Raw genomic sequence first — 23,835 nt, 5'->3', positions numbered from 1 at the left:
CTTCCGGGGCGCCCCCTCCTCCTCCTGTAGGAGGTTGTGGCGGGCCGTGGGATGATTATGTTGCTGTCGCCCCTCTCGTGCTCTAGACAGCCCCTGGGTAAGGGTGCCAACTCTGGGCCAGACTGCCTGGCTTCAAGTCCCAGCTCCCCACTCACTACCTGTGTGACCTTGGGCAAGTCACTTCACCGCCTCGTGACTCAGTTTCCCCAGTAATAAAATGGGGGGTGGGAAGGATTGGGTCAATGAATTCTACAAGGTGTTCACGTGATGCTGGCCGCACGGTGAGCCCTGGGAGCTGTTATTATCATTCTGTCCATCATCGTCATCTCATGCCGTCCGATGCAGCTGGGACCCTGCCCAAGCCCTCTGTTTCCCCACCTTGGGCCCCTCCCTTGAACCATGTCACCCCAGGCCCACAGGCTGTGTCCAGGTCCGTCTGACCCAGCCCCAGGCCTCTCTGTGTCCCCATCGCTACCCCTCCATCCCTGATCCCTGGCGTCCTCATGTCTGTCCATGCGTCCCACGTCTGACCGTGGTACTTTTCCATGCTGGACATCAGCCGGTTGTCCCTGGGGTGGGGGTCACACCTGCCCACGCCAGCAGAGCTGGTGGCCACCAGACACCCTGATGGATGGCCCCACCCTCCCCCAGGACCCTACAACAACACCCCACCCCTCCGGCCACCTGAGGTCCCCACTGGGGCGGCCTGAGGCCCGAGCCTGGGGACAGGAAGCCCCAGGCCTGGCCGCCTGAAAGCCTCTTTCAGCCTGGGCCTCCTCCCGCCACCACCGACTCCTCCTGCGGAATAATATTTGGGCTGTTGGCCGGGGGGTGGGGGCCAGATCCGGAGGCCGCCTGGGAGAAGCCAGAAACCGCAGGGCTTCCTGCCTCGGGCCCGGCCGACTCCGGGAGAGACCCCCAGGCCCGAGGGAGGGGGGCGGGCGCCCGGGGAGACTGAGGGCCTTTCTCTCGGCCCCAGTTGTTTTTTCCAGGAACCAGAAGGAATTCCCCGGCCTGCCCAGGACAGCAAGGCTGGTGGGACGGCCGAAGGGGAGCCAGCACGGCAGGGGGCGGGGGGTGACACGCAGCCGGCAGGGCGGGCACAGTGACAGAAATAGAGGGCCTGGCTTGCCTGCGAGGTGGCAGGTAGAGGCAGGGACTCGGGGAGCTGGGAGAGGGAGACCGAAGAAGGAGCAGAGAGGCCAGAGATCCAGAGAAGGAGTAGGGGAGAGGCAGACCCCAAGAGAAGAAGAGTCCCCAAGAGGAGACACCAGGGCCCAGAGAGAGGGAGGGATGGAGTCAGAGTTATGGAGAGAATGAGAGAGACTTACAGAGGAACATGTTCAAAGAAGCTGAGGGACAGAGAGAAAGGCACACAGAGACGGTTAGGAACAGAGCGACACAGAGAGATGACACTAAGAGACAAGGAGAAAGATGGACCCACAGAAACTGGGAGAGACATCACACACACACACACAGACACATTCGCAGGCTTTGAATGAATGAATGAATGAATGAATGAGTGGCTAGAGAGCCATCGACCAAGAACGAAATGGAAAACAAGGCAAGGACCAGACCGACCCTGCGCACCTGCTCCTGCCTGGCTGAATGACCCTGACCCTCAGTTTCCACTCTGTGAAATGAGGGGCGTGAAGTACACAGGTGTGTTTCTGAGAGCCATGTCCTCAGAACATCTGAGCGACAGACACCAGACTCAGAGCCTAGGGAGAGACCTAGAGAAACAGAGACACCCAGACCCCAAAACCAGACGCCCCCAGCATCTTCCCCACACGCCCCCCCCTGCAAGAATGATGAACACGCACCAGGGCCAGCAGACCCTCCGCACGACAGCGACAGGCACACAGCAAAGACAGGCATACTTTCTTTTAAACAGACAGACAGATGCTGACTCACAGACATACACATGAAACACACGAGGACAGGCAGACCCACAACACCGATGCAGTCACACACAGACTCTTTGTGGTAGGGGGTATGCAGACAAACTGACACAGACAGAGAGACACATGCCTAAAAGTGTGAGACCCAGAGGGACCAGGGGTAGGTGGACAAAGAGAACCACACACACAACACAATAAATACACACGCACGAGAGTCTGATATCCTGAGACGGTGACAGTAAGCACACACCCAGAGACGAACAGACATATAAACCCACACAACTGAGGGATACAAACAGTAGATAATAACACTCTGAGACAGACCACAGGGATCTCAATGGGCGCATCCTTTGACCCACAGAGGCACAACACAGATAAGACCAACACACACAGTCTCCTTCAATTAACACCTTATTTGGCCCTTCCCCTCCTCCCTAGCTTAACCAAAACTTAAGCAGCCTCTGGGCTCCCTGAGCCTCAGAGCTAGAGGTGTGTGTCTGGGGGGGGGGTGGGGAGATGGCCTTGGTCACTGCAGAGCCACCTCCCCCTGTTGCCCTCGCCCCACCACTGCGGGGGCTGCTATCTGTGAGCAAACTGTCCTTGGGGTCAGGGACAGCAAAGAGCCAAAGGTTAGGTCGATGCCTCCCCGAGCCCCTCCCCCAGGGGCAGCCAGCTCTTAGGGGCAGGAAGGAGAGGGGCCAGAGAACAGCAATTCGGTGTTCAAGCCCCACAGGGCCCACTGGCCAAGGAAAAGAGACATTCAGTAAGAGGCAGAAATGGTGCCTTTAATGGTCAAACAGAACCAGTATCCCACTTCCCGGGCAAGAACCAGACGTCAGTAGAAATTCCCCCTACCCTAACCAGTCCTTTCTGGCTTCTCCGGGACCGAAGTGGGGAATGGGCTCCAGAGAAAACCAAGGCATATTCTCATCCCCATCCCTCACTCAAATCACACCGAAGAGACAGTAACAATATGGCCAACACAGGGGCTGTAGTGGCCGTCATGGTGCACAATGGAACACTGGTTATGTCAGCCAGCCAAGATGGTAGCCATCGTAGCACTCAATGGGCCAAAACAGAAATTATGCAAGATGGTGGCCAACTTGGCACTTCCTAGGCCAACAAGTCCACCAAAAAAGAAATGGCCACAGCACCCAATGGGCCAAAGAAGATGTAACTGAAATGGTAACACCATCACACTCAAAGGGTCAGCCAAGAGGATGTCCATCACAGCATCCAGAGAACCAACCAAAATGTCACCCTAGATGGTGGCCATCAGAGCACCCAATGGATCAACCAATAACATCCATCAACATGGCAGTCTTCGCAGTACCAGTACCCAGTACCAGGGCCCACCAAGATGTCAATGGCAGTTATCACAGTACCCAATGGATTGACATGATACCCACAGAGATGGCAGTCACCACAGTAAGTAATAGACCAACCAAGATGTTAACTGACGGGACAAGCAAAGTGTCACCAGAAGGATCAGGCCCCAAAAGCCTGATGGTGTGAGCTGCAGCCATACCCTACCCGCCAGCTCCCACCCCCCTGCTAGGATGCATTAAGCAGAGAGCGGGAATAGAGGCCCTGGTAGTAGACCCCAGGCTCCCCACCCTCCGCCCCGTAGCCCCCAAACCCCACGTCCAGTTTGGGAGGCGCTGGTGTCTGTTCCGACATCAGGTTGTTGATGGAGAAAGGGTGGTTGAAGTTGTAGGGCGCATCCAGCTTCAGCTCCCCGGGGAGCTCCAGGCCAGTGAAATAGGGTGTGGAGGAAGCCGGGGAGCCACAGTCCAGAACCCCCACATCTTCTCCACCCTGGGCCTCAGGCTCAGGGGGTGGAGGCTGGGGCGGGGAGGTGACCGTGGCAGCAGGGGTGGTGGTGGAGGCGGCAGACCCTGCTGCACCGTTCCTGGAGGTGGAGGTCCCGCTGCCCGCTTTCTTCGCCTTCTCCTCCAGCTTGAAGCGCTTCTGGCGGCGCAGGTAGCAGCCATTCTCAAACATGTTACCTGAGCTGGGGTGCAGGGCCCAGTAGGAGCCCTTGCCTGGCTTGTCTGGGGAGCGCGCCACCTTGATGAAGCAGTCATTGAAAGACAGCGAGTGGCGGATGGAGTTCTGCCAGCGCTGCTGGTTCTCCCGGTAGTAGGGGAAGAGGTCCATGATCCACTGGTAGATCTCGCTCAGCGTTAGCATCTTGCCCGGCGCCTGCTGGATGGCCATGGTGATGAGCGAGATGTAGGAATACGGCGGCTTGGCGTGCGCCAGGGGCCGCCGGTACCCTTTCGGCATCTCCTTGCCATGCATCAGCCCCGGGCCCGGGCCCCCGTATCCTGAGCTGCTGCCTCCACCGCTGCTGGCACCCAGGCCTGGGAAGGTGGGCCCCAGGGGCGCGGCGGGGGCTGGGGGCGCCAGGGGTCCTGAGGGCAGTGGGGAGGCAGGGAGCCCCCCGGGGGGGTAGGGAGAGCTTAGAGGGTTCAAGGTCATGTAGGAGTTGAGGGGGGCCATGGTGGGCACTGGGGTCACCGGAGAGTAGACCTGAGGGGAGAGAAAGAGAGATGAGGGGGGGTCAGTGAGTGTCCACTCTGCTGGTCAGCAAACGGTTGCTGGACCCACTCACTGCGTGTCCGTCTGTCTGTGTGTCCTGCCTGGTCTATAAGACCCTGCCATCCTTACCTTTCTCTGTAGGAAGTAATGTCTGTCTCTTTAAGTTTCTCCCTGACCTTTAAGTACGCTCCCTGACCCCATCCCCACCCCCACGCTCCCATATACTGGAGCCCACCAGTGGTTCTAAGTGTGGCCTAGGACACCCCGGGCAGTCTCTGAGACCCTTTTAGGGTCCCCATGACGTCATAACTATTTTCACAACAATGCCAAGATGTTATTAGCCTTTTTGACCCTCTTTCTGAGTGTACAGCGGAGTTTTCCAGAGGCCACAGGACAAGTGACATTGCAACAGACCAAATGGAGAAGGAGCTCCAAGAAGCCACCTGTCTTCTGAACCAGACACTGAGGAGATTTGCAAAAACGGTAACAGTGCCGCTCCTCTCACTAAATGTTTTGAAATATAACTATTTTAATAAAAAGATGTTATTTGTACTAACAAATTGTTGCTATTTTAAAATGAATTAACACATATTTTATAAATTTCTGTATTAATTTCTAGTGTGGTAAGTATGGAAAGACATAACCCACGTCAACGAAAACTGTTCGGGATCCTCAACAATTTTTTGAGTGTCAAGAGATCCTGAGACCAAAAAAAAAAAAAAAAATTGAGAACTACTGATTTATCTAATAATCTAATTTATATGTGTAGCTCTCTCTCAAGCTCTTAGATTATAAAATTACAGTTATTTTGTTGTTTTTTTTTAAAGATTGGCACCTGAGCTAACAACTGTTGCCAATCTTCTTTATTTTTTTTTTTATTGCTTTTTCTCCCCAAATCTCCCGAGTACATAGTTGTATATTTTAGTCGTGGGTCCTTCTAGTTGTGGCATGAGGGACGCCGCCTCAGCGTGGCCTGACGAGCAGTGCCATGTCCGCGCCCAGGATCCGAACCAGCAAAACCCTGGGCCGCTGTAGCGGAGTGAGAGAACTTAACCACTTGGCCATGGGGCCGGCCCCAAATTACAGTTTTTACAGGTCAAAAGCATTTGAATATCAGAAATTATGTTTCAACCTAATATATATCATCTATTTACTATGTATCATCAAATCTAAGACAAATCACCGTTTGTAAGCTGCAGTGTTATTTTAAGTATCAATGAGAATGGAAAAAAACACTGTCAATTATAATCAGTAGACACCATTGACTGTAAAACTCATCCCATTTTCAGAAATGTTCAAATGGGGAAAAACATGCAGCTTGGCTCAGTGCAATACGATAGACGCTGCTATGGCCCTCTAAATAACCCTCTATATAGTCTTGCACCCACTCAACAAATATTTATTGGCCACCTCCTCTGTGCCTGGCACTGCGCCAAGCACTTCACAGGAAGTCTCTTTTCATCCTTATGACCGCACTACTGGGGAGGTGTGATGATGACACCCATTTCACAGCTGAGCAAGCTGAGGCCCAGAGAGGTTGTCCCAGGTCACACAGCAAGGAAGAGGCAGAACTGGGATTCTGAATGCACACAGTCTGGCTCCAGATCGGTGTTCTGGATCATGCTATAAAAGCAGTGACCAAGACAGACTGTGATGTCTGCCCCCGTGGAGCTGACAGACCAGTGGGAAGAGGACAAGATGAGCAAGGAAAACTGATGCATGGTGGGTGGTGATTTCTCTCTTTCTGTGTGTTTTTGCCCCTTTCATCCACTGTGTTCCATCCTCTCTCCCTCAATCCTCCATCCGCCCAGCTGCCCTGCTCCCTGCCCCCGCTGGGGTCTTGGGTACTGGGGATGCTACTTGTAGCTCTGGCAGGTGCCATCTTTGCTTGGAGTCCATGGAACCCTGTCTTATCCCCCGTCACTGTAAGTGTCTGCAGGTCCCAAGGCGCAGAGAGAAAAGGGAATTGCCAGGGTCACTCAAGGAGTCAGGAACAGGTGGCAAGCAACCCAGGTCTGAGTTCCAATCAGAAACTGTCCCTCTCTCTTCGTGTGTCTCTCCAGGGAGCTCTCTTCTCCCGTGTCTCTGTGTCTCTGTCCATCTCTTTCCCTGCCTCTGTACCACTATAGTCCCTCCCTCTCCTACTCTCCATGTCCATCTCTCCCCTGCTGTCTTTCCCTTTCCCCCTCTGCCCCTCACACTCTCTCCTTTTCTCTCTCCCCGTCTTTCTCTCCTCCCTACTGTCTCCCCCGTCTCTCCCTCTTCTGCCTTTCTCTCCTCGTGACTCTCCCCAACCCCATCTCTCTCTCCTCTGTCCTCTCCCCTCCACCTGCTCTCTCCCATCTCTTTCTCTTCCTCGGCACTCTCTCTCCCTCTGTCTCCCTCTACCCCACTCCTCTCCCACCCCTCATCTCTCTTTCTCCTTCAGCACATCTCTGTATCTAGCGCCCTCCTTCCCTCGGCATCACCGTCTCCCCCAGAACTCTCACATGGAAATTGGAGCCGCAGCTGCTCCCCTCCCCCATGCACTGGTCTCCCCGCTGGTAGGCTGGTCCTGCCCCCTCCCTAGAATAAAGGAAGAGGGTCCTTCAGAGATGAGGGATCCACAGAGAGTTCTTAAATCCATCTGCCACCCCGTCCCCCTTCTCCATCTCAGTTAGACTCTCCTGTATCACAGTGGAAGATAGACTGGGACCCCAGGGCCCTCCTTTTCTGGCTCCCCACCCACCCGGAAGTTCTCCTTGAGGTCTGACCTCAAGCACTCCAGCTGCCCTAATCCACCCTAGGCTTTCCCACGCCCTGGGGCTGGGATGAACCCCCAGTGTCCGGGTCTGAGCCGGATCTCCCCCGCCGGGGTGGGGCTGAGATTAGGGGGAAAGCCCTCAGGGGACCTGCACCCCCACCCAGGAGGCTGGAATTTCTCCCCTTTCATTTCCTCATTGTCTCTGGAGGAAGGTGTGACAGGGAGCAGAAGGAGGCAGTGTGATGTCAGAAGCCTAGTTTCTAGTCCCTGTCCCCAGCCCAGGACCTCAAACAGCCCCCCAACACTCCGACAGGCTTCTGGTTTTCCATCTCTAAAATGGGGGAGCAGTTGGACCAGCTGATCTGTGAGAACCGGAGGCCAGTGGGGACGCCCCAGGGTGATAAGTTCCCAATTTCCTTCCAGACTGGGAGCCAGCCTGGTGTGGTGTGGGGGGGGTCAACATCACCCCAGCAGGAGGGTGTGGTGGGCAAGAAGCAGTTTTGGGGGCCTCTTAGTTCTCCGCTGCTGAGCGAGCGCAGATGTCCTCTTCCCATTGTTCCGATCCAATGGGAGGAGGTGGCTCGGCTGATGGGGAGGCTGGGGAGATCCTCAGACAATATCTCCATTTCCAGCCCCCCATGTGTTGGCTCTTCCAAGATATGCCCCCAAATGCTGATCATCTCTAGACTGCCCCTCGATTTCTGACACAATTTCCACGCCAAACTTCAGACTGAGCCCCAAATAACAATTCCTCCATCCTAGACCCCCACCATCCACTTCTGAAGATGCACCTCCAAAACAGATTTGTGGTCGGTTCCCTTAAATCACGTCCCCAGACTCTGAGCTCTCCGGGGGTTTAGCCGGGGTCCCCCCACTGCCTGGGAGCTTCTGTGTCCAACCTGGTCTCCACCTCCCCCACCAAAAAAGTGACACCCCCAGCCGCCCCGCCTCCACCTCTCAACATTCCCAATCCTTTCCCCAGCCGGCCTGCCCCACCCCACGTGCACCTCACACCTCCACAGCCCCAGCACTGGCCCCTCCCGGGCACCTTGCCAAGCCCCAAAGGCCTGGGGATCCGGGAGTCCCACCCTACAGCTTCAAACCCCAGACCCAGGACTCAGGCACGCTGGGGCCCCTGTAACCCCCACATCTCAGTCTCCTTGGAGAGCTCAACTATTCCAGCTCCAAACCCCACTCAAGCCCACAGTCCCCTTCCAATTAGGAACCCAAGCATCCAGACCCCCATAACCCTCTGACTAGGACCCCGCCCCTCCCTCCACTTCACAATTTTGACTATAGAGAGAGTGAGCTAAGGAGGAGTCCTTGCAGCAAGAGGAATGGGAGTTAGACCTAGAGGGGGACTTTCTGTCTTCGGAGGGAATTAAGATATACCCCCATCCTGTCACTCCAGGGCGGCCTTGTCTGAGATGAGACTGGTGAGGACATTAGCAATTACTGGAGGTTGCTGGAAGGAGGGGGGTAGGTGAGAAATCTGAAACCCTCCAGCCTCCAAGCAGAATCCCTGCTGAGGGTCTCTAATAACAATTACACCACTGAAGTTCAGTTCAGAGGGGTGAGGGTCCTAAATACGGATAGGGAGGAATGGCGATCGACCCCTCTCCTGCCAAACCTATTGCTCAATCTCCTGCTTTCACGTTCCCAGCTCGGATCCCATTTGGGCTCCCATCTATCTGAGCCCCAACTCTAACCCACCTGTTATTTCAAATTCCCAAAGCCAAACTTCATCTCTAAGCACCTCCATCTTTTACCCTTGAGCACCAACCCCTATTTCTGACCTTATCTTAGACTGCTACCTGGATCCTTAGCCCTGAACCCTAATTCTGATTTCTACCCCAGAACCCCCATCTTTAACACTATATTCTAACCCTGAGCTCCCACCTCAGGCTTCCCTTCATGGTGACCTCTCTCTCCTATCTCTTAGTCCCTCCGTTTCCCCCCAGCTTTGAATCTCATTTCCTCATCTCCCAGCTCTGTCCCCTGTCCTGGAGCTCCGATTCTTATCCTTGATTTGTTAATTTTAATCTCTTGGATTTTGGGTCCCTAACACCCAGCCCTCAGGTTTAAGCTATGATCTGACCCTTGCCTAAATTTTCCCGACTCTCATGTAAGCGCTCACTCGGACTAGCCTACCTAAACCGCGCTCGCCTGCCTTACCCTCGGTCCCTGACTCCTACACCTGGTCTTCGTGTCTCTAGTTCCTCAGCTCCTAAACTCTAGTTGGGGCCCCCCTTTGAGCCCCACACCCCGGTCCTTGCTCCCACTTAAGCCCGCACCTTGATTCCTGTCCCCCTCTTCCCGCTCCGCCATCCCCGAGGACACACCTCGCCCGCCTCCGGGTAGTAGCTCCACTCGGCCAGGTCATGGGCCTCCATCTTCACCGAGCCCAGCATCCCCCGGGCCTGCGCCCCCACCCGCCCCCGCTCCGGCCCGGGGGGAATCGAGCGCTTCGGATCTCTCAGCCGGCACGGCCCGAGTTCCGACCGGCGCCCGCCCGTCCGACCGCCCGGGGTCCCAGCCGTCCCGGGCTCCGCGGGAGGCGGCCACGCTTTATAGCCGGGACACCCCCCCGCCCCCCCCGCCCGCCCTCACCCGCCCCGGGCTCCCCTCCCGCCTCCCCGAGGGCGGCGCGCTCGGACTGGGGCGCCCCCTGCGGGATTGCGAGGAGATAGACCTCAGGCGCCGGGAGCCGCAGCCCGGGGACGCGAGAGCTGGAGATGGCAGAAGAGGGAGGGTGCTGCTGGTGGGAGGCACTGCTGATGCTAAGGGCCCCGAGGGCAGAACTCTGGCGCCCTTCTGCCCCAGGGGGCTTCATCATCTCGACAGGAGAGAGCGAATAGCCAGAGCGCAGCGTGACCGCCGCAGAGGAAGGGGGCGCAGAGCGCAGTGCGCTCCAGGGGTCCAGATGTGCCAGTAGAAAGACCGGTAAGAGACCCTCGAAACCACATTCCTACTGCACGGACTGGAAGACTCAAGCTTCTGACAGCTGGAAATGCTCCAGATGTGTAAATGGTCAGGACCAAAGGTGGAGGGGATCGGGGCCTCTGCTCAGACCCCACTATGGCAGCAGACCACGTCCAAGACGGAGGAGCTTTGCCGCCCGAACTCTCCACCCTTTCCAACACCAGCCGTCCAGGGACTCAGAACCTCTGTGAACTCCATTTCCCAGAAGCCTCTAACTCGCTTTCCGTCCCGCGCCTCTGCCAAAGGACTACATTTCCCAGAAGGGATGGCATCAGAAGGCCGGAAATGAAGTGCTGGCCCGGAGTCGTCATCTGCGGGGGAGGGCGGAAAGCAGCTCTAGCGGCGTGAGGTAGGGGCGGGGTCGGGCCGCGGTGTGGACTGCATTTCCCGGCGACCCTTGCATGTGCAGCGCGTGCGCAGTGGCACGGCGGCGAACGGAAGATGGCGGCGGCGTCTGTGGAGAGGCGCTGCTGAGGGGGCGCGAGGGGGACGGAGGCCGGAGCTGCGGTGAGCGAGGGGCGGCATGGGGGCCCGGGGACGAAAGGAGGAGGGACCCTGAAGCGGCAGGGGCGCCGGCTTGGGGTTGGGGGCGCTGCGAAGAGAGAGGAGACGTGACGTCCGGGACCTCAGCGTCTTCCCCAGCTCAGGACCCTCCCGGCGCTCCCCAGTGCCCTCAGGGCGAAGTTCCAACGTGGCCCCCGAGGCGCGTCGGCCTGGCCGGCCTCGACTCTGCCTCTTTGCTCCTTCCCCACTTGGCACAGCTGCACCGGCCTTTCGCTTCCTCAAACTCGCCCTGCGACTTCCCGCCGCAGGCCGGTGGCACACGCTGTCTCCCTTTTCCCCATTCCGCCTGGCTGCCTCCCATTCATCGCTCGGGGCTCGGCGCCGACGTCACTTCCTCCGCGAAGCCCTCCTTTCCCGCCCTCCGTCCCGAAATCCGCAGGCTCCCCGCTCTCATAGGCCCCCGTTCCTTTCCTTCACGTCACGTGTGGTCTGGTTTGTTATTGGACGTGTATTTGTGTGGCTGTTTGATCGCGGCTGTGCCCGTGAGCTCTAGGGGGCAGAGACTGTGTGGGTGCTGGTCACACCGAAGACGCCCACTTAGTGTTGGTTGAATGAATGAAAGATGCTCGTGGGGCCGCTCGGTGTAAAAGAGGGCAGTCGTCATACTCCCAGGTGGGAGTGGGGCCGTGGGACTCCGTAAGGAGTGCACCAGGAGGGGAAGGAAACAGTGATTGCTGGTGATGGCCAAAGACTGCGAACACCCCGAATGTTCTTTAACAGGGGAGACTGGCAGGAAGGAACTGATGACATCTGCATAATACTATGCAGCTGTAAAAAGAGATGAGGGGGGAGAAATGAGGAAAATCTATCCGCTGATATAGAGAGTGGCCTCTGGCGTATGTTAAGTGAAAACAAACGAAGTGGAAGACAGTGTTTATTTTAAGCTCCCTTTTTACCAAAAAAGGGGAAGTATGTGTATATGTTTTTAAAAAAATAAAAGAATAAGCCAGAAAGTGGAAGAGGAAGGACAGAGGGTGAAACATTTTGGTGGATGGCAACGTGTTAGCATCATGAAGAGAGTGGAAGGTTCGTGGTGAAAGGTTCACTGTGTTCTGATGGGGGACGGCGCGTGCTGCTGTCGGGTGGCCGTGCCCCTTGGCGTGCGTGAGCAGACCTGGGGCGGAGAAGCAACTGCTCTCAGACAGGCGTCCCGCAGAGCGTGGAGGACCACGGTGCTGGTCTCCATCTTACCAACTGCAAGCCTTCGGCCCAGTGGCTTTACCTCCCTGGCCTCCAAGTTTCCTCATCTGTAAAATGGAGATTAAAATAGTGCCTGCCTCACAGAGTTGGTGTTGGGGAGGGAGAGGAAATCGAAATCTGAACTAGGGTGGTCAGGGAAGACGTCCACACCGAGATTTTTGAGTTGAGACCTGAAGGAAATGAGGAGGGAGAGAGCTGTGCCACTGTCTGCGGGGAGGTGGATTCCAGGCAGAGGAAGAGAAGCTCGAGGGCTTTGGGGAAGGGGCGTGTTTGGCGTGTTCAGGGGACACGGAGGCCAGGGCGGCTGGAGCAGAGAGCAGGAAACAGGTAGAAGGGGCCCGATCGGATAAGGTCTTCTCGGCCTTGGTGAGGACAGTGGCTTCCGCTCTAAGCCAGATGTGGGGTGAGCGTCAGCGGGGGGACTAGGAAGGAGGCTGCTGGACGGTCATTCGTTCAGCACACACCTGGTGAGTGACACCTGGGGACAGTCCATTAAGGTCCTTTTGAAAGACGCATCTTTTTCCTGCTCCTTGAATTATTGTTAATGGTTTATGCGGTTTCCTTCAGATCTTTTCTGTGCACATAAAAGTAGTAGTTCTGCTTCCCTCACGTTTGCTGCGGGTGTTCACTCATCTCCCCCTCAGGATAGTCCTGGGGCGGAAAGACTGTGCCCATCCCTGTTTACAGAAGAGGAAAGAGACCCCGCTGCTCCTCGCCTCAGAGCCTTCTGTCTCTACAGACAGACTGGACGGAAATGGATTGAATCGCATATACTCCTCTGGTGCAACAGGCTGTGGGGACATCTTTTTATGATGATAATACACTGAGATCCACCAAACATTTTTCCCCTTTCCTCCCTCTTCTGCTTTTTGGTTTATCTTTTCAGTTTTCAGTTTTTTTCTGTCTTTAATGTATGTACGTACTTCCCTTTCTTTTATAAGAAGGGAGCATACTGAAAACACTGCCTTCCACTTTGCTTCTTTTCACTTAATGTATGCTGGAGCCCACTGTTTATCAGCGTATAGCGATTTTCCTCATTCTTTTTTATCCCCTCCCTCATTCCTTTCTACAGTCGCATGGTATTTTATTATGTGGATGTATCATAGTTTTTTAGCCAGTCTCCCTATCTAAGAACGCTTGAGTTGCTAATAGTCTTGTGCTATTAGGAATAGTGCTGTAATTGATATCATATCTTTCTTATTTCATACTTTGCCAGTGTGACTTTGGGACAGATGCCCAAAAGTCTGCTGCCTCCTTTTTAAAAACATCTCCATAATATTCCAGGAAATGGCTGAAACAAAGCGTACTTGACTTGGCCTTTTCTGACGTCTCAGGTACTCACTGTGTGCAGGACCCTGTGACTGGTGTCCTCAGAACTGTGGTTTATAAAGCTTGCTCTGGGGGCTGGCCCCGTGGCCGAGTGGTTAAGTTCGCGCGCTCCGCTGCAGGCGGCCCAGTGTTTCGTTGGTCCGAATCCTGGGCGCGGACATGGCACTGCTCATCAAACCACGCTGAGGCAGCGTCCCACATGCCACAACTAGAAGGACCCACAACTGAAAATACACAACTATGTACCGGGGGGCTTTGGGGAGAAAAATGGAAAAAAAATAAAATCTTTAAAAAAAAAAAGCTTGCTCTGGTATCCAGTCCAGAGTGAGCCCAGATGGAGAGACAGGAAGCACTGAGACCGGCGAGGTGGCTGCCATGCGTTCATTTGTTCAGGATTCAACAGATGTGTGTGGTCAGCCCCTTATGTGTAAAGTTCTGAAGGCCAGGCTTGGTTCTCCGTGAGGTACTGCCTCTGACTTGGGAGACATCGGTCTCCCCGAAATTACAACCATCATGTACACATACAATCTGAGACAGACCCTGCAGGGGGAGGGGCTTCAGAAGACCCAGCAGGGACAGGACAGGCTGGAAAGGAGGGTTGAGCCTTTGTGGATGGCAGGGTGAAGGTCCAGCCCATCACAGGGACCCAGAGCTTGATCTCTCCTCTTCTCCAGGGAGTACCGACAGCAGCCATGGCAGGCAGCAGTGGGGACAGCGTCACTCGCCGGAGCGTGGCATCACAGTTTTTCACACAAGAGGAGGGGCCAGGCATCGATGGCATGACCACCTCAGAGAGAGTGAGCATGGAGAGGGGGGCTTGGAGTGGGGAGGCACAGCCCCTGTCTTTGGGCGATCCCCCCCCCCGCCAGGTGTCAGAGCCCAGGAAATGCGAAGGGGCTGGGCTGCCTCTCCCTCTCCTTCCAGGTGGTGGATCTCCTCAACCAGGCAGCGCTGATCACCAACGATTCAAAGATCACAGTGCTCAAACAGGTGAGGGGGCAGGCTGATGCTGGGCTAAGCAGGACAAGGGGAGAGGGGATGGGAACCCGTGAGAAAGAAGACATGGAAGTAACACTAGTGTCCACATTGTAGCACTTAGGATATGCCAGCGTGGTGCTCCGTGCTGCACAGGCATGTTCTCCTTCAATTCTCATAAAAGCTCTATGAGGCAGGCAATTTCCTCCCCATTTTATACAGAAAGAAGCAGAGTCTCAGAGCTTAAGGAATTAGTCCAGGGTCGCTCAGCTAGGAGCTGGCTGGACTAGGACTTGAATGCTGGATCCCAACTCCGAATCCTATGCTCTTCATCCCTGTGTTTCCTGTCTGCCGGGGTCCTGTCCAGTGGGGAAGACATGCAGGTCACCAGACAGTGAGGACCCAGAGCGGGCAGGGCTGGCATGGAGGAGCCCAGAGAGGACTCTTGACCCAGCCTAGGGGTAGGGAGTCAGGGAGGGCTTTCTGGAGGAGGGGATATCTGAGCTGAGACAGGAAGAAGAAGGAGAGAAGCAGGCCACGTGAGAGAGGGAGAGCGTCTCAAGCAGAGGGCACAATCGCTTGTGGAAAGGCAGAGACAAGGGGGATTGGGGGGCCTGGGTGTGGTTCAGAGCAGGAGGCAGGTGGAGTTCAGAGGTTCAGGGGTCGGGTTGCCTGAGTGAGAACCCCAGTTCTGCCGCTAGCTCAGAGTGTGGCCTTGGGTAGCCAACTCCACCTCAGCAGTAGAGTGGACTGCTGACGGGGCCTCCCTCGTGGGGTGGCTGTGAGGGCCATTCAGCAGCCGCTCTGTGGGTTGTAGGAGCCAGTCCTGTGCTGGCACGAGGCTTCTGTGAGAATGTCTGTGGAACGGCTTGTTCCAGGGAGCCTGGCAGCTACGGGTTCTCACTGTCACAAAATGCGTGCTGAATTGTGGCCGTGTGAAGGGGGAGGAGAAGCGGGAGGAGCGTGGGGAGAACGGATGGACGGGTGAGACAAGGCCACCCCTCAGGGAGGCAGGAGTCCTGCAGCGCTTCCCTGTTTGCTTCAGCCCCTTTCTGGATCACGTACCCTCTATCTGCCAGCACCTGCGTCTCGTAGGATTTTCCTACTGCAGCCTCACAGTAGCCCTGTGAGTTGGTGTTTAAGGTCCCCATTTTACAGAAGAGCATACTGAGACTCGGGGGAGCCACTTGGCCAGGCCATGGCAGGGAGTGGCAGATTCGAACTGAGTTTGTCTGCTGCCTGCCTCCATGCTCTTTTCCCTACAGGATCCTGTCTGCACTGGTTAGACCTTGGTTTTATATGTGTGTCCCTCCTCCCCATCCCGTCTGCTTCTAGGTCCAGGAACTGATCATCAACAAAGATCCCACACTCTTGGACAACTTCCTGGATGTGAGTGACCGACGGGAGAGAGAGGGTGTGGGTGCAGCGGTGAGGGGATGGATCCTGGTACAGCCTTCACCCACCTTCTTCCTCATGTTGGCAGGAGATCATCGCTTTCCAAGCAGACAAGTCGATTGAAGTGCGCAAATTTGTCATCGGCTTCATCGAGGAGGCATGGTATGGGGTGGCGCAGGGTGCTCCCCACCTCACCTCCGCTTCCCAGACCCCTTCTCCCTCCCATGCACGCTGACTCCCCAGCAAATACTTAAGAAGGTGTAGATCTGGGGCTCATCCACGATTCCTCTGCTTCTCCCACGCTTGACATCCGCGTCGTCAGTGAGGACTGTCGCCTCTACCTTCAGAATGTGAACAGCGTCGGACCATTTTTCAATCACCTCCCTTGCTGTTCGCTGGTCCAAACCATCGCTACCTCCTGCCTAGATGACTTCGGTGGCCTTCTATCTGGTTCCTTGCCTCTACTCTTTTTGTTTAATTGAAGTGAAATTCACATAACATTACATTAACTATTTTTAAGTGAATAATTCAGTGGCATTTAGCACATTGACAGCTTAGTTCCAAAACATTTTCATCCCCCCAAAAGAAAACGCTGTACTCATTTTCTGCTTCCTCTCTTGCACACGGCAGCCAGAGTGATCCTTCTAGAATGTAAATCAGACCTTGGCGCTTCCCACTCTCAGACCCCTACTGGCCCACTGGTCCACTTAGGTTGAAACTCAAACCCCTCGCCCTTGCCTCATCTCCTTCTGGAGGCCTGTCTCATCTTTGCTTGTGTCTCCTGGCTTCCCTGTTCCTCAAAAAACTGTTGCCCTTCACAACCTCTCCATTTGCTGTGCCTGCAAGGGACACTCACGCCCAGAAAGCCACGTGGCTTGCTCCCTCGCTTCCCTCTAGTCTTCCTCAGCGAGCCCTTCCAGGCCATGCCAGTGCAGCCCCACACCCCTGGCACCCCATCTGCGCGTTCCTTATAGTGTTCGCATTAGCTGAAATCACCTTGATGCTTCTCTTCCCCACAAAAGTGTCAGCTCCTTGAGGGCAGGACTTTTCTCTCTTGGGACCACTGTATCCCAGTGCCTGGAACAGTGTTGGCACATATGAGGGGCTGCGTACGTATTTGTTGAGCAAGAGTTGAATCAGAATAGTAACCACTGGCAGGCTTGCTCTGCCACTCCCTGTGATAAATCCTCTCCTCTGTTGTCGCCTGTAATCTCAGCAGCCTTGGGGATGGAGACTTTGCGACCCGCCTTTAAGGGAAAGAGAAACTGAGGCTCAGGAGGTTGAAGTGACTTGCTCAAGCTGAGTCATGTGTTCCTTAAACATTTGCTGGAGGCTTTGTGGCTGGGAGGAAGTCAAGTAGGCCCTAGTTAGTGTTTTCTGTTCCTCAGGCACTGTGTTACGTGCTTCACCTCCTTTGTTATTTGATCCTCAGAATGACACTGTGGCTTAATTGTTTGGCCCGTTTAACTGAGGACAAACTGTGACTCAGGGAGGTGAAGTGAAGGGCTGGGATTTTAACCCATGTCTGTAATGCCGTTGTCCAAATTCTCAGTCTCTGCCTTTTACTGGGAGAATTTGTGGTAAGTTTCCTGAGTTTGCAAAGAAAGCTGTGTCCTCAGCAGATATGTATCACGAGCCTGCTGTTTACCAGGCATTTGTGTCAGGATGTAGAAATACAGCAGTGAGTAAAAACATATTATTCCAGCCTCCATGTAGCTGACAGTTGAATTTCGTATTTTTTGACTGATTAGCTTGACATTTAATTTCAGTATATAACATGCTGTGAAAGTTATATTCTGAGCTCTAGGTGTGGCCTTTTTAAATTTCTGTATTCATTGAACAAATATTTATTGAAGGCCTTTCGTTCTTCAACAAAAAAATGAGATTCTGCTAGTACTCAGACTGCGAAGGGTCCCCCGCTTTCAGAGCCCTCCAACTTAGGTAAACAAGTTAGTAAACAAAACTAGTGATTACATAAAGCAAGTGCCTTGTGGGAATCGTGGCGAATGTCTATTGAATGCTTTCTCTACTGTTCTAACCACTTTATATGTCTACTTGCAATTTTCATGAGTCATGAGGTAGATACTGTTCTAAATGGGACAAAGTTACTATTCTAAAGGAGACAAATTACCTGCCCAGATTCACACTTATCTGGCTCTGCTGCCCGCTATGTAAACAGCAGGGCACTAAGAGAACGAGAGTGGGGGTTGCAGGACCAACCTAGATAGAGAGTTTGGGCGCAGCTCTGTCCAAAGGGGCCAGGCATTGTTCTCCGCTTCTGATATGCTGGTAGACAAGACAGGTACGTCCCTGACTTTGCCCACCTCCGTTCCTGTCTCCAGACACACTCACCCTGATTTCCCTTTCCTCGTGGACTCCAGGCTCCCGTCACCTACCCAAAGACCACCTTGACCTTGCCCTTTTTCCTCCCTCCCCCAGCAAGCGAGACATTGAGTTACTGCTGAAACTGATCGCGAACCTCAACATGCTCTTGAGGGACGAGAACGTGAATGTGGTGAAGAAGGCCATCCTCACCATGACCCAGCTCTACAAGGTGGCCCTGCAGGTGAGCGCTCCCTCCCCACGCAGGGGCATCCCGACCTGACAGCTTTCATTTACAGACTCATCTGGTGGAGTTCAAAACCAGGGTCACATCAGATTCTTTATAGGCAAGATGTGCTATTGATCTTTGGGAACAGACAACGAGGGGATTTAACATTGTCTAATGTCCAGAGACTTGCCATTAACCCATCCTTCCATCCGTTCATTTATGCATTCAACAAACATTTCCAAGTACCTCTGTGACCAGGATGGGCTGGGTCCTGCCATCATGGTGCTCAGGGCTCAGTGAGGGGGACACCCTAATCAAAGAATCACAGAAATGTTAATTACGGACTGTAGTAAATGCTATAATGGAGAGAAAACCCTGTGGTATGACTTTTATTAGCATTAATGAAATGAATGAGTCCATTCACTCTCTGCCACCAGCTTGTGAAGTTAGCTTTGTTATTCCTTTGTCTTCCTTAAGATTTGAGCCTTCATCACTCTGGGTTATCACTGTCTGTGAATCTCATGAGGACAGGACCACACCTGCCTTGATCACCACTGGGCCCTGTCCCATGTTCCATCATGTAGTACAGAGCCGGGAACAGAGTTGTAACTCAGTAAATGTTCCCAAGTGAATGTATTCGTCATCATTTATGCATCTCTGGGTAGTGGTGGAGTTGGCAATAGATGTCTCGTCCCTATCTCTCTGTCTGTCTGTCCATCCCTCCCTGGCCTGCCTGCAGTGGATGGTGAAGTCACGGGTCATCAGTGAGCTCCAGGAGGCCTGCTGGGACATGGTGTCTGCCATGGCTGGGGACATCATCCTGCTGTTGGACTCTGACAATGACGGCATCCGCACCCATGCCATCAAGTTTGTGGAGGGCCTCATTGTCACCCTGTCACCCCGCATGGCTGACTCGGAGGTGCCCCGACGCCAGGAGCATGACATCAGCCTGGACCGCATCCCTCGCGACCATCCCTACATCCAGTACAGTGAGTGCCGCCCATTAGCTGATGTCGTTTGTCAGTCACTGCGCAGGCCCCCTTTCCCTGTTCCCATTTTCTCTTGGTTTTTCATTGTTGGAGACAGTACAGTACAGTGGTGACGACCCTGGCGCTAGGTGCACATCCCGGCTTCACCGCCTGCTCACTCTGAGCTGGGGCGAGCTGCTTCTCTCCTGACTTCACTTTCTCTCTGTAAAGTGGAGATGATGGGAGTCCCCTTCACAGGCTTGTAGTGGGGTTCCGTGAGGGCGTGAGCACTTAGTTAATGCTGGCTAGTTTTATGGCTTTCTTCCTTGCAAATTATAAAGCTCGTACGTGCACACGCCTGAAATGTCATGCAGTAAATCTAGAGGGGTGTAAAGGGGAAGCCCCCTCCCCTGGTCCTGCTTCCCAGAGGGAAGTTCTGCTGAGAGTGTTGTTTCCTTCCGGACCTTTTCTATGCAGGGAGAGATAGTTGGATGTTTATAGTCTTAGTTTGCACATTTGTTGGCTCTTGTGTTTGTGAAAAAAAAAACAGGATCATGCTTTATATTGTCAGCAGAGAGGCATAGAGTGTGTTTGAATCTCTTCTCTACCATTGGGCAAGCGACCTATTCTCTCTGAGCTTGTTTCGTCATTGATAAATTGGGGGTCATTATTCTGGCATCTACCTTAGGGTGTAGATATGGCATTTGGTGAGTTAATGTGGCTGGTAGAGTGAGCATTCCATAAATACTAGCTCTTCTTGTGTATTGTTTGACAGCCGTTTTAACTCAACAGTAATATCTCTAGTTACATCTTTATCTGTCAAAGTCATGTTCATTTCCTACACAATATTCCATAGTATGGTTACATCACATTCTATTAAGCAATCTCTGTTCATAGATTAGCTTTTTTATTCACTATGTCAGCTAATGTGGCAGTCATTATGTTTTTGTATAGGAAAAAAATGTCGAGAAAGATATCCACCAGAGTTAGGTGGGTTAACTTTTGGGGACTGGATGGAGGAGAGTGTTGGTACAAGGCACCTTGAGCTCTGTGTCAATGTGTATATACACATCTATACGCATTCAAGGTTTCACATCAATGTAGTTCATACAGTTGCCTATAGTTGAATATTTAACATTATTTCTAGTTTTTCTATTGCGAGCCCATGCTTTGAGCATCCTCATCACTAAATTTTTATACTCGTTTATGGTCCATCTCAGGACTCATCAACCACTCAGTTTTCTGTGGTTTTGTCAGCCATTCACGGCCATTCATGTACAAGGGTCTCTCTCCTTTTGGCCCCAGAGGCTGCTCTCTCTGGAGGCCTGGGAAGAAAGGCCCCTGCTACCCGGTTCTCTTCTTTACCTCATTAGATGTGCTGTGGGAAGAGGGCAAGGCGGCCTTGGAGCAGCTGCTCAAGTTCATGGTGCACCCCGCCATCTCCTCCATCAACCTGACCACGGCCCTCGGCTCCCTCGCAAACATTGCCCGCCAGAGGCCCATGTTCATGTCTGAGGTGATCCAGGCCTATGAGACCCTGCACGGTAGGTTGTCGCCTCCGCTTCCCCTCTCCACTGGCCAGTCTGCTCTTTCCTGAGGACAGGTGAGCTAGGCAGTGGGCCCCTGAGGGATCCATCATCAGTCTAGTAGGTGGTGGACACAAGAAATGATTCTCTGGGACAGACAGGAATCTTTCAGTTGCATGTGACAGAAACCTGGTTCAAAACTGGCTTTAATATTGAGGTATGTGTGGTTGAAATGACATGATGTCTATGAAATACTTTAAAATATTCCAGCTTCCCCCTTCACCAAAAAAAAAAAAAAAGTAGGGAGAATGGCTGTGCCAAGATAAGCAAAATGTTAGTGGGTACACGGTGACTCATTATACTGTTTTTAATACTCTTGTGCATGTGTGAAAACTGAAGAGCCTGGGGCTGAGGCGTGAGTGTGTACAGATCATGGATCTGTCTCCATCTCTTGGCTCTTATTTTCTCTGTGTTGGCTTCATTCTGTGTCTCTTTCCTTTAGGGAGCAAAGATGGCCCCCAATAGCTCCAGGCTTCCATTCTATCCACTTGACAACCCTCCCGAGGAAGGAGAGTGTCTCCTTCCCAGTCATTCCAGCACAAGTCCTCAGGCTGATGCTCATTGTTTCTGATTGGCTGAGAAGAGATTACGAGCCTATGTCTGACCCAATCACGGTGGCCAAAGGATTGCAGTGTTCTTACTGGCCCTGAGTCTCTTGCCCACTTGAACTTAGAATGGAGCCAGGGTGGTTCCCTCAAAGGAGAATGGGAGAGTTGTTGGCCGAGGGAGGGGGAAAGGGTGCTGAGCAGGCAAAATTACAGCTGTCCTCTTTCCCTCTGGAACAGAGGAGGCTCGCTCATCAAGGTGACTGTTAGACATTCGAAAGTCATTGTGGTGGCAGGGACCAAGGATGAACTGTTGCACCAGTTCATCTGGGACATTCTGGAGGTGAAGGTGGTGATTATAGCCTTCCCAGAGGAGGCATGTTGGAATTTCCAGACCAGAGATGGAGGGAGATGAGATTTTATGTTTAATAAAAGGGAGGGTGAGTTTTCTGTTTGTATTAAGGATGACTGAGACTAATGGAGACCTCTCAAGGATTTTAAGCATCAGTTTGTACTGGGGGAAGGCCACACCTTAGATGTGAAGAAACTTTTCTAGGAGATCCTGCAAGACCATTGCCCGTTCTGGGGCTTGGGAAGTGACACTAGCAGGGCCCCGTGAGCTCTGTCCACAGCACAAAGCTCTTGCTTCTATCTTCGCAGCCAACCTGCCCCCGACGCTGGCCAAGTCTCAGGTGAGCAGTGTGCGCAAGAACCTCAAGTTGCACCTGTTGAGTGTGCTGAAGCACCCGGCCTCCCTGGAGTTTCAGGCCCAGATCACCACCCTGCTGGTGGACCTGGGCACGCCTCAGGCTGAGATCGCCCGCAACATGCCCAGCGGCAAGGATGCCCGCAAGCGGCCCCGAGATGACTCAGATTCTGCACTCAAGAAGATGAAGCTGGGTGAGCCGAGGAGCCGGGTCAGGCCTGGCAGGAAGTGGTAGCTGAGACTCAACACATTTAAAATGTTTTATTATTTACATTAAACTTTAAGCTTAATTTATGTTAGTTAATATTGTATTAGAAATTACATTGTATAAATATGATGACGTAGTAAATGATATCAAAATAGAATTGTTAAAGTATGTGATGTACTTAAAAATAATTATAAATTATTTAGATTATACAAAAAGAAATAAAATGAAAATAGTCTCCCTCATCTCCCTCTTATCCCTCTCTCCAAAAGTAATCACTCCCCAGGTGTTAACATTTATGTTTTCTTTGAGAAATGCCCTATATGAGTAGAGTTCTTTCCTTTTTTCATTTGTAAGTGGGTTTTCTTTTTTTTTAAAGATTGGCCCTGAGCTAACATCTGTTGCCAATCTTCCTCTTTTTTTTTTTCTTCTCCCCAAAGCCCCCCAGTACGTGGTTGTATATTCTAGTTGTAGGCCCTTCTGGCTCTGCTGTGTGGGACCCTGCCTCAGCATGGTCTGATGAGCGGTGCCATGTCCGCGCCCAGGATCGGAACCAGTGAAACCCTGGGCTGCTGAAGCGGAGTGTGCGAACTTAACCACTTGGCCTTGGGGCCAGCCCCTATGAGTGGGTTTTCTTACTGAAGTGGTTTTTAATGGTTGTATTAGTTATCAGTAGTGTTAACCATGGCAGCCTTCCTTACTCCAAAAAAATTTTTTTAAATCGGTCATGTCTTTTTCTAGGACATTTACAAAAGAATCTTTCTTTGTTGTTTTCTTCATTTAAAAAAATAAGGAATTTATTTTGCTGTAAGGAGTAAGGTAGGGATCTATGTTTTTGTCCATAGTTAAGCATACAAAGCAGACTGTTCTGTACCTTAATTTGTTTAGTAATCATCTAGGAGCTCTTTCTGTACCTGCACATAGAAATCTACTGCATCCTTTTAATGGTGGCATCACAGTCTGTAGTGCCCATGGACCACTTTAACCGAGTCTCCCAGGGATGGACATTTCATTTGTGTCCATTTTTTTTAACTATAAAGATTGCTATAGTATAACAGTCTTGGGCACATGTCCAGTCATAGGACAAATTCCAAGTAGTGGAATTGGTGGGGCAAAGGTTTTGTGCGCTTAAGGTCCTTTTTGCCCACCACTTTTATTTTTCTATTTCTTTAAACTTTTTATTTTGAAAGAATTTTGAACTTGCAGACGAGTTACAAGAATAGTCTGGAAAACTCCTGTGTACCCCACAAGTCGGGGATCATACACTGCATGTACTTGTCATGCCCTTTAGTCTCCCAAATTAGGTCCTCAGCCTTCTCTGTTTCATGACCTTGACCTTGTGAAGAGGGCAGGACAGCTGTTGGATATCTGTTTGGGTTTGTCTGCTCTTTTCTCCTGAGCGAATTCAGGCTCTTCGCTTTTGATGTGCAGGAGTGACGCCCTGACTTCCTTGGTGTGGTGTCAGGAGGCGCATGATGTCAGTTTGTCCCATCATTGGTGGTGGGAATTTGGATCGCTTGGTTGAAGTGGTGTCCCCCAGGTTTCTCGAGTGTAAAGTACCCTTTTTTCCTTTGTAAATAAGAAGTAGGCTGGGGGATGTACTTGAAACTGTGTAAGACACTGGTTCCTCTTCAAACTTCC

The 23,835-nt window shown here is 52.7% G+C and overlaps 2 protein-coding genes across 4 annotated transcripts in view; one reads left to right on the top strand and one right to left on the bottom strand.

The window, feature by feature from the left end:
* Positions 1-3,308: 3,308 nt before the first annotated feature.
* Positions 3,309-9,750, bottom strand: FOXA3 (forkhead box A3). The gene is made up of 2 exons (XM_014860963.3): positions 9,531-9,750; positions 3,309-4,436 (listed from the first exon to the last, which is right to left on the bottom strand). Exons 1-2 carry the CDS (start codon positions 9,597-9,599, stop codon positions 3,456-3,458), a joined length of 1,050 nt encoding a protein of 349 aa, XP_014716449.2. The 5' UTR covers positions 9,600-9,750; the 3' UTR covers positions 3,309-3,455.
* SYMPK (symplekin scaffold protein) overlaps positions 5,954-23,835 on the top strand; it is a 39,836-nt gene continuing 21,954 nt past the window's right edge. Inside the window, exons 1-9 of one of the 3 annotated variants that reach the window (XM_070498347.1) lie at positions 5,954-6,167; positions 13,938-14,060; positions 14,188-14,253; positions 15,574-15,627; positions 15,722-15,795; positions 18,073-18,199; positions 18,924-19,173; positions 20,526-20,696; positions 21,944-22,183. In XM_070498347.1, coding sequence (XP_070354448.1) covers positions 6,165-6,167; positions 13,938-14,060; positions 14,188-14,253; positions 15,574-15,627; positions 15,722-15,795; positions 18,073-18,199; positions 18,924-19,173; positions 20,526-20,696; positions 21,944-22,183 — 1,108 coding nt within the window. In that variant the 5' untranslated portion in view covers positions 5,954-6,164. Of the gene's footprint in view, positions 6,168-10,548; positions 10,678-11,186; positions 11,347-13,937; positions 14,061-14,187; positions 14,254-15,573; positions 15,628-15,721; positions 15,796-18,072; positions 18,200-18,923; positions 19,174-20,525; positions 20,697-21,943; positions 22,184-23,835 lie in introns of those variants that run through there. The other 2 variants (XM_044759689.2, XM_044759688.2) reach the window with 2 other exon arrangements.

This window comes from Equus asinus, chromosome 26 (genome assembly GCF_041296235.1).
Source record: "Equus asinus isolate D_3611 breed Donkey chromosome 26, EquAss-T2T_v2, whole genome shotgun sequence".
Classification (NCBI taxonomy): domain Eukaryota; kingdom Metazoa; phylum Chordata; class Mammalia; order Perissodactyla; family Equidae; genus Equus; species Equus asinus.
The sequence above is the reverse complement of the archived record's forward strand: the minus strand, read 5'-3'. Positions and strand labels throughout refer to the sequence as shown.